Source organism: Oncorhynchus gorbuscha, linkage group LG06 (assembly GCF_021184085.1).
Source record: "Oncorhynchus gorbuscha isolate QuinsamMale2020 ecotype Even-year linkage group LG06, OgorEven_v1.0, whole genome shotgun sequence".
Classification (NCBI taxonomy): Eukaryota; Metazoa; Chordata; class Actinopteri; order Salmoniformes; family Salmonidae; genus Oncorhynchus; species Oncorhynchus gorbuscha.
Genome location: NC_060178.1, coordinates 2,574,338 through 2,588,626, shown reverse-complemented (window position 1 = coordinate 2,588,626; position 14,289 = coordinate 2,574,338). Strand labels below are relative to the sequence as shown.

General features: G+C 47.5%; 1 protein-coding gene across 1 annotated transcript in view; it reads left to right on the top strand.

The window, feature by feature from the left end:
- The window catches only part of dennd4a (DENN/MADD domain containing 4A), a 96,713-nt gene that overhangs the window by 65,441 nt on the left and 16,983 nt on the right, over positions 1-14,289 (top strand). The window contains exons 18-22 of the mRNA XM_046352067.1: positions 503-709; positions 1,174-1,302; positions 1,925-2,081; positions 7,501-7,623; positions 11,798-11,899. Coding sequence (XP_046208023.1) covers positions 503-709; positions 1,174-1,302; positions 1,925-2,081; positions 7,501-7,623; positions 11,798-11,899 — 718 coding nt within the window. The remainder of the gene's footprint in view (positions 1-502; positions 710-1,173; positions 1,303-1,924; positions 2,082-7,500; positions 7,624-11,797; positions 11,900-14,289) is intronic.

Genomic DNA, 14,289 nt, shown 5'->3' with positions numbered 1-14,289 from the left:
ACACACACTAACACACACACGCACACACACACGTACTAACACACACACACACGCACACGCACGCACACACACACACACACACACACACACACACACACACACACCTAATCTCAGCTAAGACCTAATCCTCCGTACCAGACAGACAGACAGACAGACAGACAGACAGACAGACAGACAGACAGACAGACAGACAGACAGACAGACAGACAGACAGACAGACAGACAGACAGACAGACAGACAGACAGACAGACAGACAGACATTTTATTTTTCTCTAACATACCCATGCCCTCATCAGGGCTTCATTCTCATGTGCAATCCAAGGCGTCATAATCACATGGTCTCCTCCCTAGGAGAAGAGCAGACTGCACCGCCAGGCTCCTGAGAATCAGAAGTGTCCCGTACGAACCGCCTGATAAACGCCACTCAACCCACTGTTGTCAGACCTGTACAGTAACTCTAGTTCTTAAATGGTTTATTTTGTTGTAATGTACTGTGTCCAGGAGATTCGCTCGGCCCAGCGGATGGCTAAAACCCACGCCTCCGTACCCCAGATGTGGTCTAAGTGTCTGCTGCGTCACTGTTACGGCCTGTGGTTCATATGCCTGCCAGCCTACGCCAGCGCATGCCACTCCAAGGTGCGGGCACTACGCATGGCCTACGACATCCTGAGGAAGATGCAGGACAAGAAGCTACAGGCACCTGATGAGGTAGGAAACAATAGATGTGCTGATGTGTGTGTGTGTCTCCTCTCCTCTCCAGGTGTCCTACAGGGTGCAGATGTCCTCTCTAACTCTATCTTCCTGTCTCCTGTCTCCTGTCTCCTGTCTCCTCCTCTCCAGGTGTCCTACAGGGTGCAGATGTCCTCTCTAACTCTATCTTCCTGTCTCCTGTCTCCTGTCTCCTGTCTCCTCTCCTCTCCAGGTGTCCTACAGGGTGCAGATGTCCTCTCTAACTCTATCTTCCTGTCTCCTGTCTCCTGTCTCCTGTCTCCTGTCTCCTCTCCTCTCCAGGTGTCCTACAGGGTGCAGATGTCCTCTCTAACTCTATCTTCCTGTCTCCTGTCTCCTGTCTCCTGTCTCCTGTCTCCTCTCCTCTCCAGGTGTCCTACAGGGTGCAGATGTCCTCTCTAACTCTATCTTCCTGTCTCCTGTCTCTGTCTCCTGTCTCCTAGGTGTGTTACCGGGTGTTAATGCAGCTATGTGGACAGTACAGCCAACCAGTCCTGGCGGTCAGAGTTCTGTTTGAGATGAAGAAGGCTGGAGTTCATCCCAACGCCATCACCTACGGTTACTACAACAAGGTGAGTGCTGCTGATGAATAAATTCCATCTACAAAGACTACCATATACACTATATTATGTGTGCTTGATTGATCGATGTATTGATTGATTGGTTCCGGGCGGGGTTGGAGAGCACTTAGCCATCCAGTACTATTGATAGATTGATAGTTTGATAGACTGATAGATTGATAGATTGATAGTTTGATAGACTGATAGATTGATAGTTTGATAGACTGATAGATTGATAGTTTAATAGATTGGTAGATTGATATATTGATTGATAGATTGATAGATTGATAGATTGCTAGTTTAATAGATTGATTGATTGATAGATTGATAGTTTAATAGATTGATAGATTGATAGTTTAATAGATTGATAGATTGATAGATTGATATATTGATAGATTGGTCGATTGATAGTTTAATAGATTGATAGATTGATAGATTGATAGTTTAATAGATTGATAGATTGATAGTTTAATAGATTGATAGATTGATAGTTTAATAGATTGATATTTTAATAGATTGATAGTTTAATAGATTGATAGATTGATAGATTGATAGTTTAATAGATTGATAGATTGATAGATTGGTAGATTGATTGATAGATTGATATATTGATTGATTGGTTAATTGGTTCCAGGCGGTGTTGGAGAGCACGTGGCCGTCCACAGGAAGTAGAGGAGGCTACTTCCTGTGGGCCAAGCTGAGGAACGTAGTCCTGGGGGTAGGACGGTTCAAACAGACGGTCCAGAACCACAGCCAGAACCAAACCCAGAGTAGAGACACACAGCTATCAGGTAAGTCCAGAACCACAACCAGAACCCAGAGTAGAGACACACAGCTATCAGGTAAGTCCAGAACCAGAACCAGAACCCAGAGTAGAGACACACAGCTATCAGGTAAGTCCAGAACCACAACCAAACCCAGAGTAGAGACACACAGCTATCAGGTAAGTCCAGAACCACAACCAGAACCAAACCCAGAGTAGAGACATACAGCTATCAGGTAAATCCATCTCCCTCTCCAGGATCACCGCTGTGTTGTCTCTCAATGCTAGAGGTGTCGCTACAGTCCCTGGTTCGATTCCAGGCTGTATCACAACCGGCTGTTATTGGGAATCCCATAGGGCATCGCACAATTGGCCCAGCGTCGTTAGGGTTTGGCCGGGGTGTGTTTAATCCCAGGCCCCCGTCCCCGCAGGAGGCCTTTTTCCTTTTGGTAGGCGGTCCTTGTAAATAAGAATTTGTTTCGAAAAGAGCTTCTGGGTATCAGAACCGTGATTATTCACCTCGTACTGGATGACATTTTTTCTTTAATGAGTTGGATGCGAAGGATTTACTCCCGATAACTGACCAGGAATAAATCAACGTCGTTCGCGTGGAGAGGACGGGACGCAGGTCTGAGTGCCTTGTGAGAGTTCGTCAGCTAGTACCCACCTCTACCATCCATACTATTGGCCAATGTGCAATCACTGGAGAATAAACTGGATGAGCTACGATCAAGACTATCAATCCTACCAACGGGACAAACTGTAATATCTTCTGTTTCACCGAGTCGTGGCTAAACAATATACAGGATAATATACAGTTGGCTAGTTTTTCCTGTGCATCGGCAGGACAGAACAGCTGCCTCCGGTAAGACAAGGGGTTGCGGTCTGCGTATATTTGTCAATAACAGCTGGTGCGCGATGTCTAGTATTAAGGAATAAACTGTAGAGCACACTATCTACAAAGAGAGTTTTCATGACATTTTCATAGCCGTCTATTCACCACCACAGACCGATGCACTAAGACTGCGCTTAACGAGCTGTATTCCGCCATAAGCAAACAAAGAAATGCTCATCCAAGTGGCCGGGGAATTTAATGCAGGCAAACTTAAATAAGTTTTACCTCATTTTTATCAACCGGAGGACAAAAGCTCTAGACCACCTTTACTCCACACACGGAGATGCGTACAAAGCTCTCCCTCGTCCTCCGTTTGGCAAATCTGACCATAATTCTATCCTCCTGCTTACAAGCAAAAACTAAAGCAGGAAGTATCAGTCAATACAGAAGTGGTCAGATGATACAGATGCTAAGCCACAATGCATTCAGAAAGTATTCAGACCCCTTTGACTTTTTTTTCACATTTTGTTGTGTTACAGCCTCATTCTACAATTGATGAAATAGTTTTTTCCCCTCATCCAATTACATCACAATATCCCACAATACCCCATAATGACATCACAATACCCCATAATGACATCACAATACCCCATAATGACAAAGAAAAAACAGGTTTTTAGAAATGTTGTACCTTGCAAAAATTGAAATATCAAATTTACATAAGTATTCAGACCCTTTACTCAGTACTTTGTTGAAGCACCTTTTGCAGCGATTACAGCCTTGAGCCTTCTTGGGTATGATGCTACAAGCTTAGCACACCTGTATATGGGGAGTTTCTCCCATTCTTCTCTGCAGATCCTCTCAAACTCTGTCAGGTTGGATGGGGAGTGTCTCTGCATAGCTATTTTCAGGTCTCGCCAGAGATGTTTGATCGGGTTCAAGTCCGTGCTCTTGCTGAAGCCACTCCTGTGTTGCCTTGGCTATGTGCTGAGGGTCGTTGTCCTGTTGGAAGGTGAACCTTCGCCGCCAGTCTGAGGTCCTGAGTGCTCTGGCGCAGGTTTTCATCAAAGATCTCTCTGTACTTTTCTCCATTAATCAAATCAAATCAAAAGTATTTATATAGCCCTTTGTACATCAGCTGATATCTCAAAGTGCTGTACAGAAACCCAGCCTAAAACCCCAAACAGCAAGCAATGCAGGTGTAGAAGCACCGTGGTTAGGAAAAACTCCCTAGAAAGGCCAAAACCTAGGAAGAAATCTAGAGAGGAACCAGGCTCTGAGGGGTGGTCAGTCCTCTTCTGGCTGTGCCGGGTGGAGATTATAACAGAACATGGCCAAGATGTTCAAATGTTCATAAATGACCAGCATGGTCAAATAATGGGTCTGGGACAGGTAGCACGTCCGGTGAACAGGTCAGGATTCCATAGCCGCAGGCAGAACAGTTGAAACTGGAGCAGCAGCACGACCAGGTAGACTGAGCAAGGAGTCTTCATGCCAGGTAGTCCTGAGGCATGGTCCTAGGGCTCAGGTCCTCCAAGAGAGAGAGAGAAAGAAAGAGAGAAAGAGAGAGCATACTTAAATTCACACAGGACACCGGATAAGACAGGAGAAGTATTCCAGATATAACAAACTGAGCCTAGCCCCCCGACACATAAACTACTGCAGCATAAATACTGGAGGCTGAGACAGGAGGGGTCAGGTGACACTCTGGCCCCATCCAATGATACCCCCGGACAGGGCCAAACAGGAAGGATATAACCCCACCTACTTTGCCAAAGCATAGCCCCCACACCACTAGAGGGATATCTTCAACCACCAACTTACCATCCTGAGACAAGGCCGAGTATAGCCCACAAAGATCTCCGCCACGGCACAACCCAAGGGGGGGCGCCAACCCAGATAGGAAGATCACATCAGTGACTCAAACCACTCAAGTGACGCACCCCTCCTAGGGACGACATGAAAGAGCACCAGTAAGCCAGTGACTCAGCCCCTGTAATAGGGTTAGAGGCAGAGAATCCCAGTGGAAAGAGGGGAACCGGCCAGGCAGAGACAGCAAGGGCGATTCGTTGCTCCAGAGCCTTTCCGTTCACCTTCCCACTCCTGGGCCAGACTACACTCAATCATATGACCCACTGAAGAGATGAGTCTTCAGTAAAGTCTTAAAGGTTGAGACCGAGTTTGCATCTCTGACATGGGTAGGCAGACCGTTCCATAAAAATGGAGCTCTATTGGAGAAAGCCCTGCCTCCAGCTGTTTGCTTAGAAATTCTAGGGACAATTAGGAGGCCTGCATCTTGTGACCATAGCGTACGTGTAGGTATGTACGGCAGGACCAAATCAGAGAGATAGGTAGGAGCAAGCCCATGTAATGCTTTGTAGGTTAGCAGTAAAACCTTGAAATCAGCCCTTGCTTTGACAGGAAGCCAGTGTAGAGAGGCTAGCACTGGAGTAATATGATCACATTTTTTGGTTCTCGTCAGGATTCTAGCAGCCGTATTTAGCACTAACTGAAGTTTATTTAGTGCTTTATCCGAGTAGCCGGAAAGTAGAGCATTGCAGTAGTCTAACCTAGAAGTGACAAAAGCATGGATACATTTTTCTGTATCATTTTTGGACAGAAAGTTTCTGATTTATGCAATGTTACGGAGTTGGAAAAAAGCTGTCCGTGAAACATTCTTGATATGTTTGTCGAAAGAGAGATCAGGGTCCAGAGTAACGCCAAATCTTTTCCTCGATCCTGACTAGTCTCCCAGTCCCTGCCGCTGAAGAACATCCCCCCCAGAATGATGCTGCCACCACCATGCTTCACCGTAGGGATGGTGCCAGGATTCCTCCAAAAGTGATGCTTGGTTTCATCAGACCAGAGAATGTTGTTTCTCTGAGATTTAATTAGGTGCATTTTGGCAAACTCCAAGCGGGCTGTCACATGACTTTTACTGAAGAGTGGCTTCCGTCTGACCACTTTACCATAAAGGCATGATTGGTGGAGTGCTGCAGAGATGGTTGTCCTTCTGGAAGGTTCTCCCATCTCCACAGAAGAATTCTGGAGCTCTGTCAGAGTGACCATCGGGTTCTTGGTTACCTCCCTGACCAAGGCCCTTCTCCATATTTGCTCAGTTTGGCCGGGCGGCCAGCTCTAGGAAGAGTCTTGGTGGTTCCAAACTTCTTCCATTTAAGAATGATGGAGGCCACTGTGTTCTTGGGCCCATTCAATGCTGCAGAAATGTTTTGGTGCCCTTCCCCAGATCAGTGCCTCGACACAATCCTGTCTCGGAGCTCTACGGACAACCTTCAACCTCATGGCTTGGTTTTTGCTCTGACATGCACTGTCAACTGTGGGACCTTATATAGACAGGTGTGTGCCTTTCCGAATCATGTCCAATCAATTGAATTTACCACAGGTGGACTCCAATCCAGTTGTAGAAACATCTCAAGGATCATCAATGGAAACAAGATGCACCTGAGCTCAATTTCGGGTCTCATAGCAAAGGGTCTGAATACTTAATAAAACACTTGTGTTTGTTTTTAATTTTTTAATACATTTGCAAAAAAATCTGTTTTTTAATCCATTTTAGAATACAGCTGTAACGTAACAAAATGTGGGAAAAGTCAAGGGGTCTGAGTACTTTCCGAATGCAGTATACAGGACTGTTTTGCTGGAATATGTTCTGGGATTCATGATGCTACGCTACATGATGCTATGCTACATGTTGCTACGCTACAGGACTGTTTTGCTGGAATATGTTCTGGGATTCATGATGCTACGCTACATGATGCTATGCTACATGTTGCTACGCTACAGGACTGTTTTGCTGGAATATGTTCTGGGATTCATGATGCTACGCTACATGATGCTACGCTACATGTTGCTACGCTACAGGACTGTTTTGCTGGAATATGTTCTGGGATTCATGATGCTATGCTACATGTTGCTACGCTACAGGACTGTTTTGCTGGAATATGTTCTGGGATTCATCCGATGGCATTGAGGAGTTTAGCACATCAGACACTGGCTTCATTAATAAGGGTCATCGATGACGTTGCCCCCATAGTACATATCCCAAACAGAAACCATGGATTACAGGCAACATTGAGCTAAAAGGTAGAGCTGCCGCTTTCAAGGAGCGGGACTCTAACCCAGAAGCTTATAAGAAATCCCACTATGCCCTCAAATGAACCATCAAACAGGCAAAGCGTCAATACAGGGCAAAGATTTAATCATACTACACCGGCTCCAATGCTCGTTGGAGGTGGCAGGGCTTGCAAACTATTACAGACTACAATGGGAAGCCCAGCAACGAGCTGCCAAGTGACACAAGCCTACCAGACAAGCTAAATGACTTCTTCTCGAAGCAACACTGAAGCATGCATGAGAGCTCCAGTTGTTCATGACGCTCACATCATGTCTGTAGCCATGAAGTGCTTTGAAAGGCTGGTCTCATCCCTCTGTAATAGCCCAGACACAGAGTCTGGTCCTGGGGGAAGAGACTCTCCTTCCTCTGTAATAGCCCAGACACAGAGTCTGGTCCTGGGGAAGAGGCTCTCCTCCCTCCGTAATAGCCAAACAATACTAAAACTCACACTCTCATCTCTCTGTTCTCTCTCTACAGACTACAGTGATCTGGACACAGTCAGTCATGGCAGTGAAGACAGTACTAACGACTCAGTTGAGCGGGTCTCAATCGATACAGACTTCACTAAGATGGACTCCAGTGATGATGGATCAAGCACAGGTACTTAAAGATGTTACGCCTCCTCTCCTTTCATCCCTCTCCCCCCTCCTCTCCTTTCATCCCTCTCCCCCCTCCTCTCCTTTCATCCCTCTCCCCCCTCCTCTCCTTTCATCCATCTCCCCCCTCATCCCTCTTTTCTTTCCTCCTATACCTAAATCTCATCTCCGTTCCTCCTCATCTCTTCTCTCCATCCTTGTGTGTGATGGGCTGAGTACTTTTTCACTAACCTTTTTCCCATTACGAGTCAATGTTTACATTGCTCACTCAGTCACTCAGTCACTCACTCAGTCACTCAGTCACTCACTCACTCACTCACTCAGTCACTCACTCAGTCACTCACTCACTCAGTCACTCACTCAGTCACTCAGTCACTCACTCACTCAGTCACTCAGTCACTCACTCAGTCACTCAGTCACTCAGTCACTCACTCACTCACTCACTCACTCACTCACTCAGTCACTCACTCACTCACTCAGTCACTCACTCAGTCACTCACTCACTCACTCACTCACTCACTCAGTCACTCACTCAGTCACTCACTCACTCAGTCACTCACTCAGTCACTCAGTCACTCAGTCACTCAGTCACTCAGTCACTCACTCAGTCACTCAGTCACTCAGTCACTCACTCACTCACTCACTCACTCACTCACTCAGTCACTCACTCACTCAGTCACTCACTCACTCAGTCACTCACTCACTCTCCCTCTGTGTTCTGTGCTGCACTCTAAGCAGCTATAATGTCTCTGTAGGCACGGAGAAGGTAAGATCTTTTGTACCAGATGAATCCACTGAGACGAAAATAGGACTCGTTTGATCAACTATTTTCAGGGAGAAAGAGAAAGGAGGTGTTATCCAATGACTCCTCTGCTATCCTGAACAAAAATATCAACGCAACAGGCCACAATTTGAAAAATTTGACTGCGTTTATAGTTCATGTAAGGACATGATGTTCAATGGGGATGTCTGGTGAGTATGCAGGCCGTGGAGTATGCAGGCCGTGGAGTATGCAGGCCGTGGAGTATGCAGGCCGTGGAGTATGCAGGCCGTGGAGTATGCAGGCCGTGGAGTATGCAGGCCGTGGAGTATGCAGAGTATGCAGGCCGTGGAGTATGCAGGCCGTGGAGTATGCAGGCCGTGGAGTATGCAGGCCGTGGAGTATGCAGGCCGTGGAGTATGCAGGCCGTGGAAGAATGTGTTCAGCTTCCAGGAATCATGTTCAGATCCTTGGGGCCGTGCATTATCATTCTGAAACAGGAAGTGATGGCGGCGGATGAATGGCACGACAACGGGGCCTCAGGATCTCATCACGGTATCTCTGTGTGTGGCCATCGATAAAATACAATTGTGTTTGTTGTCCGTAGCTTATGCCTGCCCATATCATAACCCCACCGCCACCATGGTGCACTCTGTTCACAACATCAGTAAACCACTCACCCGCACGATGCCAGATCAACGTTGGCACCAGCAAACCGCTTACCCGCACGATGCCAGATCAACGTTGATATCAGCAAACCGCTTACCCGCACGATGCCAGATCAACGTTGACATCAGCAAACCGCTTACCCACACGATGCCAGATCAACGTTGGCACCAGCAAACCACTTACCCGCACGATGCCAGATCAACGTTGACATCAGCAAACCGCTTACCCGCACGATGCCAGATCAACGTTGATATCAGCAAACCGCTTACCCGCACGATGCCAGATCAACGTTGACATCAGCAAACCGCTTATCCACACGATGCCAGATCAACGTTGGCACCAGCAAACCACTTACCCGCACAATGCCAGATCAACGTTGACATCAGCAAACCGCTTACCCACACGATGCCAAAAATGATTTAGTTGTGCAAACCCACAGTTTCATCAACTGTCCGGGTGGCTGGTCTCAGACCATCCCGCAGGTGAAGAAGCCGGATGTGGAGGTCCTGGGCTGGCGTGGATACATGTGGTCTGTGGTGAGGCTGGTTGGACGTACTACCAAATTCTCTAAAACGACGTTGGAGGCGGCTTATGGTAGAAAAATGAACATTCAATTATCTGACAACAGCTCTGGTGGAAATTCCTGCAGTCAGCAGGCCAAGTGTACGCTCCCTCAAAACTTGAGACATCTGTGGCATTGTGTTGTGTGACAAAACTTCCCATTTTAGAGTGGCCTTTTATTGCCCCCAGCACAAGGTGCACCTGTGTAATGATCTTGCTGTTTAATCAGCTTCTTGATATGCCACACCTGTCAGGTGGATGGATTATCTTGGCAAAGGAGAAATGTTCACTAACAGAGATTTAAACACATTTGTGAATAACATTTGAGAGAAATAAGCTTTTTGTGCGTATGGAACATTTCTGGTGTCTTTTATTTCAGCTCATGAAACACGGGACCAACACTTTACATGTTGCGTTTATACTTTTGTTCAGTATATTTCCTCAAAGTTTGTGCCTCATCCACACCTGTTCTTAATACAGGTTTGCTTCCGTTGTTCTCTCTGGATAAATAAACTTGAAACGTACACTCTGTGTTCAAAACATTAGGAACACCTGTTCGTTCCATGACACAGACTGACCAGGTGAATCCACTTCAATCAGTGTAGATGAAGGGGAGGAGACATGTAGATGAAGGGGAGGAGACAGGTTAAAGAAGGATTGTTAAGCCTTGAGACAATTGAGACACGGATTGTGAATGTTTGCCATTCAGAGGGTGAACGGGCAAGACAACATATTTAAGTGCCTTTGAACAGGGTTATGGTAGTAGGTGCCAGGCGCACCAGTTTGTGAACAGTTTCCAGTGTGCATCAAGACTGGTCCTTCACCCAAAGGACATCCAGGCAACTTGACACAACTGTGGGGAAGCATTGGAGGCAACATGGGCCAGCATCCCTGTGGGAAGCATTGGAGGCAACATGGGCCAGCATCCCTGTGGGAAGCATTGGAGGCAACATGGGGCCAGCATCCCTGTGGGAAGCATTGTAGGCAACATGGACCAGCATCCCTGTGGGGAAGCATTGTAGGCAACATGGACCAGCATCCCTGTTGAAGGATTGGAGTCAATATGGACCAGCATCCCTGTGGGAAGCATTGGAGTCAACATGGACCAGCATCCCTGTTGAAGCATTGGAGGCAACATGGACCAGCATCCCTGTGGGAAGCATTGGAGTCAACATGGACCAGCATCCCTGTTGAAGCATTGGAGGCAACATGGACCAGCATCCCTGTGGGAAGCATTGGAGGCAACATGGACCAGCATCCCTGTGGGAAGCATTGGAGGCAACATGGACCAGCATCCCTGTGGGAAGCATTGGAGTCAACATGGACCAGCATCCCTGTGGGAAGCATTGGAGTCAACATGGACCAGCATCCCTGTGGAAGCATTGGAGGCAACATGGACCAGCATCCCTGTGGGAAGCATTGGAGGCAACATGGACCAGCATCCCTGTAGAAGCATTGGAGGCAACATGGACCAGCATCCCTGTGGGAAGCATTGGAGGCAACATGGACCAGCATCCCTGTGGGAAGCATTGGAGGCAACATGGACCAGCATCCCTGTGGGAAGCATTGGAGTCAACATGGACCAGCATCCCTGTGGGAAGCATTGGAGTCAACATGGACCAGCATCCCTGTGGAAGCATTGGAGGCAACATGGACCAGCATCCCTGTGGGAAGCATTGGAGGCAACATGTACCAGCATCCCTGTTGAAGGATTGGAGGCAACATGGACCAGCATCACTGTTGAAGGATTGGAGGCAACATGGACCAGCATCCCTGTTGAAGGATTGGAGGCAACATGGACCAGCATCCCTGTTGAAGGATTGGAGGCAACATGGGGCCAGCATCCCTGTGGGAAGCATTGGAGGCAACATGGGGCCAGCATCCCTGTGGGAAGCATTGGAGGCAACATGGGGCCAGCATCCCTGTGGGAAGCATTGGAGGCAACATGGGGCCAGCATCCCTGTGGGAAGCATTGGAGGCAACATGGGGCCAGCATCCCTGTGGGAAGCATTGGAGGCAACATGGGGCCAGCATCCCTGTGGGAAGCATTGGAGGCAACATGGGGCCAGCATCCCTGTCTACAAGGCTTTCAACACCTTGTAGAGTCCATGCCCTGACGCAACTCAATATTAGGAAAAGTGTTCTTAATGTTTTGTACACTCAGTCTCTGTCTGTCTGTCTGTTTCAGGTGGCCAATCAGACCAAGGCTATGACTCTCTATCTAAGGAGGAGGAGAGGATGGTGGGAAGGGACAGCGACAGAACACAGGAGAAGTCAGAGAGGGAGTCTTGTAAGTTTAAACATGTCTACGACTCAAGACGACTGAATGGTTCATACCAGGGTATGGGGTCAATGTCATTTCAATTCAGAAAGTAAACCAAAATTCCACATTTTCTTTATTGGAAAACATTGAAGATAATGGCAATTTCTATGTACGTTCTGAATTGACTGAATTTAACTGTAAACAGCTCAAAATAATTACCTCAGTACAATTTATATCGAAATTGTGTGACATTTTATATTCTCCTAATCTGACTGAGCACTGATGTAAAAAAAGCTCCTTCCTGGTCTCTAAGGATCAGTGAAATGAATCCTCTGCCCTGGTTGTTACATCACAGCACAGTGTGTGGGTGGAATAAGAATGTCTTGTCTTCAACACATCTCCCAGCCTCTCTGTCCTCTCTATAAGCTGTTCAATTTAGATGGCGACAAGATAGATAATCAACTGATTGATTCGATGTGTGGTTATGTAACTGGGATGTAATCTTATATTTGATTACAAGTGTAGAACATTTTCCTGATTTCTGTTCTGTTCTGTTGTTGGTTTTTTCAATCTGTTTGACGATTTTTTTTTTGTGCTGTTATTGAGTTTGAAGTCTACTCTTACTGGGGTTTATTATGGATCCCCATTAGTTCCTGCCGAGGCAGCAGCTACTCTTCCTGGGGTTTATTATGGATCCCCATTAGTTCCTGCCAAGGCAGCAGCTACTCTTCCTGGGGTTTATTATGGATCCCCACTAGTTCCTGCCAAGGCAGCAGCTACTCTTCCTGGGGTTTATTATGGAGCCCCATTAGTTCCTGCCGAGGCAGCAGCTACTCTTCCTGGGGTTTATTATGGATCACCATTAGTTCCTGTCGAGGCAGCAGCTACTCTTCCTGGGGTTTATTATGGATCCCCATTAGTTCCTGCCGAGGCAGCAGCTACTCTTCCTGGGGTTTATTATGGATCCCCATTAGTTCCTGCCAAGGCAGCAGCTACTCTTCCTGGGGTTTATTATGGACCCCCATTAGTTCCCTCCAAGGCGGCAGCTACTCTTCCTGGGGTTTATTATGGATCCCCATTAGTTCCTGCCAAGGCAGCAGCTACTCTTCCTGGGGTTTATTATGGATCCCCATTAGTTCCTGCCAAGGCAGCAGCTACTCTTCCTGGGGTTTATTATGGATCCCCATTAGTTCCTGCCAAGGCAGCAGCTACTCTTCCTGGGGTTTATTATGGATCCCCACTAGTTCCTGCCAAGGCAGCAGCTACTCTTCCTGGGGTTTATTATGGAGCCCCATTAGTTCCTGCCGAGGCAGCAGCTACTCTTCCTGGGGTTTATTATGGATCACCATTAGTTCCTGTCGAGGCAGCAGCTACTCTTCCTGGGGTTTATTATGGATCCCCATTAGTTCCTGCCGAGGCAGCAGCTACTCTTCCTGGGGTTTATTATGGATCCCCATTAGTTCCTGCCAAGGCAGCAGCTACTCTTCCTGGGGTTTATTATGGACCCCCATTAGTTCCCTCCAAGGCGGCAGCTACTCTTCCTGGGGTTTATTATGGATCCCCATTAGTTCCTGCCAAGGCAGCAGCTACTCTTCCTGGGGTTTTATGGATCCCCATTAGTTCCTGCCAAGGCAGCAGCTACTCTTCCTGGGGTTTATTATGGATCCCCATTAGTTCCTGCCAAGGCAGCAGCTACTCTTCCTGGGGTTTATTATGGATCCCCATTAGTTCCTGCCAAGGCAGCAGCTACTCTTCCTGGGGGTTATTAGTGATCCCCATTAGTTCCCGTCAAGGCAGCAGCTACTCTTCCTGGGGTTTATTATGGATCCCCATTAGTTCCCTCCAAGGCGGCAGCTACTCTTCCTGGGGTTTATTATGGACCCCCATTAGTTCCCTCCAAGGCGGCAGCTACTCTTCCTGGGGTTTATTATGGACCCCCATTAGTTCCCTCCAAGGCGGCAGCTACTCTTCCTGGGGTTTATTATGGATCCCCATTAGTTCCTGCCAAGGCAGCAGCTACTCTTCCTGGGGTTTATTATGGATCCCCATTAGTTCCTGCCAAGGCAGCAGCTACTCTTCCTGGGGGTTATTAGTGATCCCCATTAGTTCCTGTCAAGGCAGCAGCTACTCTTCCTGGGGTTTATTATGGATCCCCATTAGTTCCTGCCAAGGCAGCAGCTACTCTTCCTGGGGTTTATTATGGATCCCCATTAGTTCCTGCCAAGGCAGCAGCTACTCTTCCTGGGGGTTATTATGGATCCCCATTAGTTTCTGCCAAGGCAGCAGCTACTCTTCCTGGGGTTTATTATGGATCCCCATTAGATCCTGCCAAGGCAGCAACTACTCTTCCTGGGGTTTATTATGGATCCCCATTAGTTCCTGCCGTGGCAGCAGCTACTCTTCCTGGGGTTTATTAT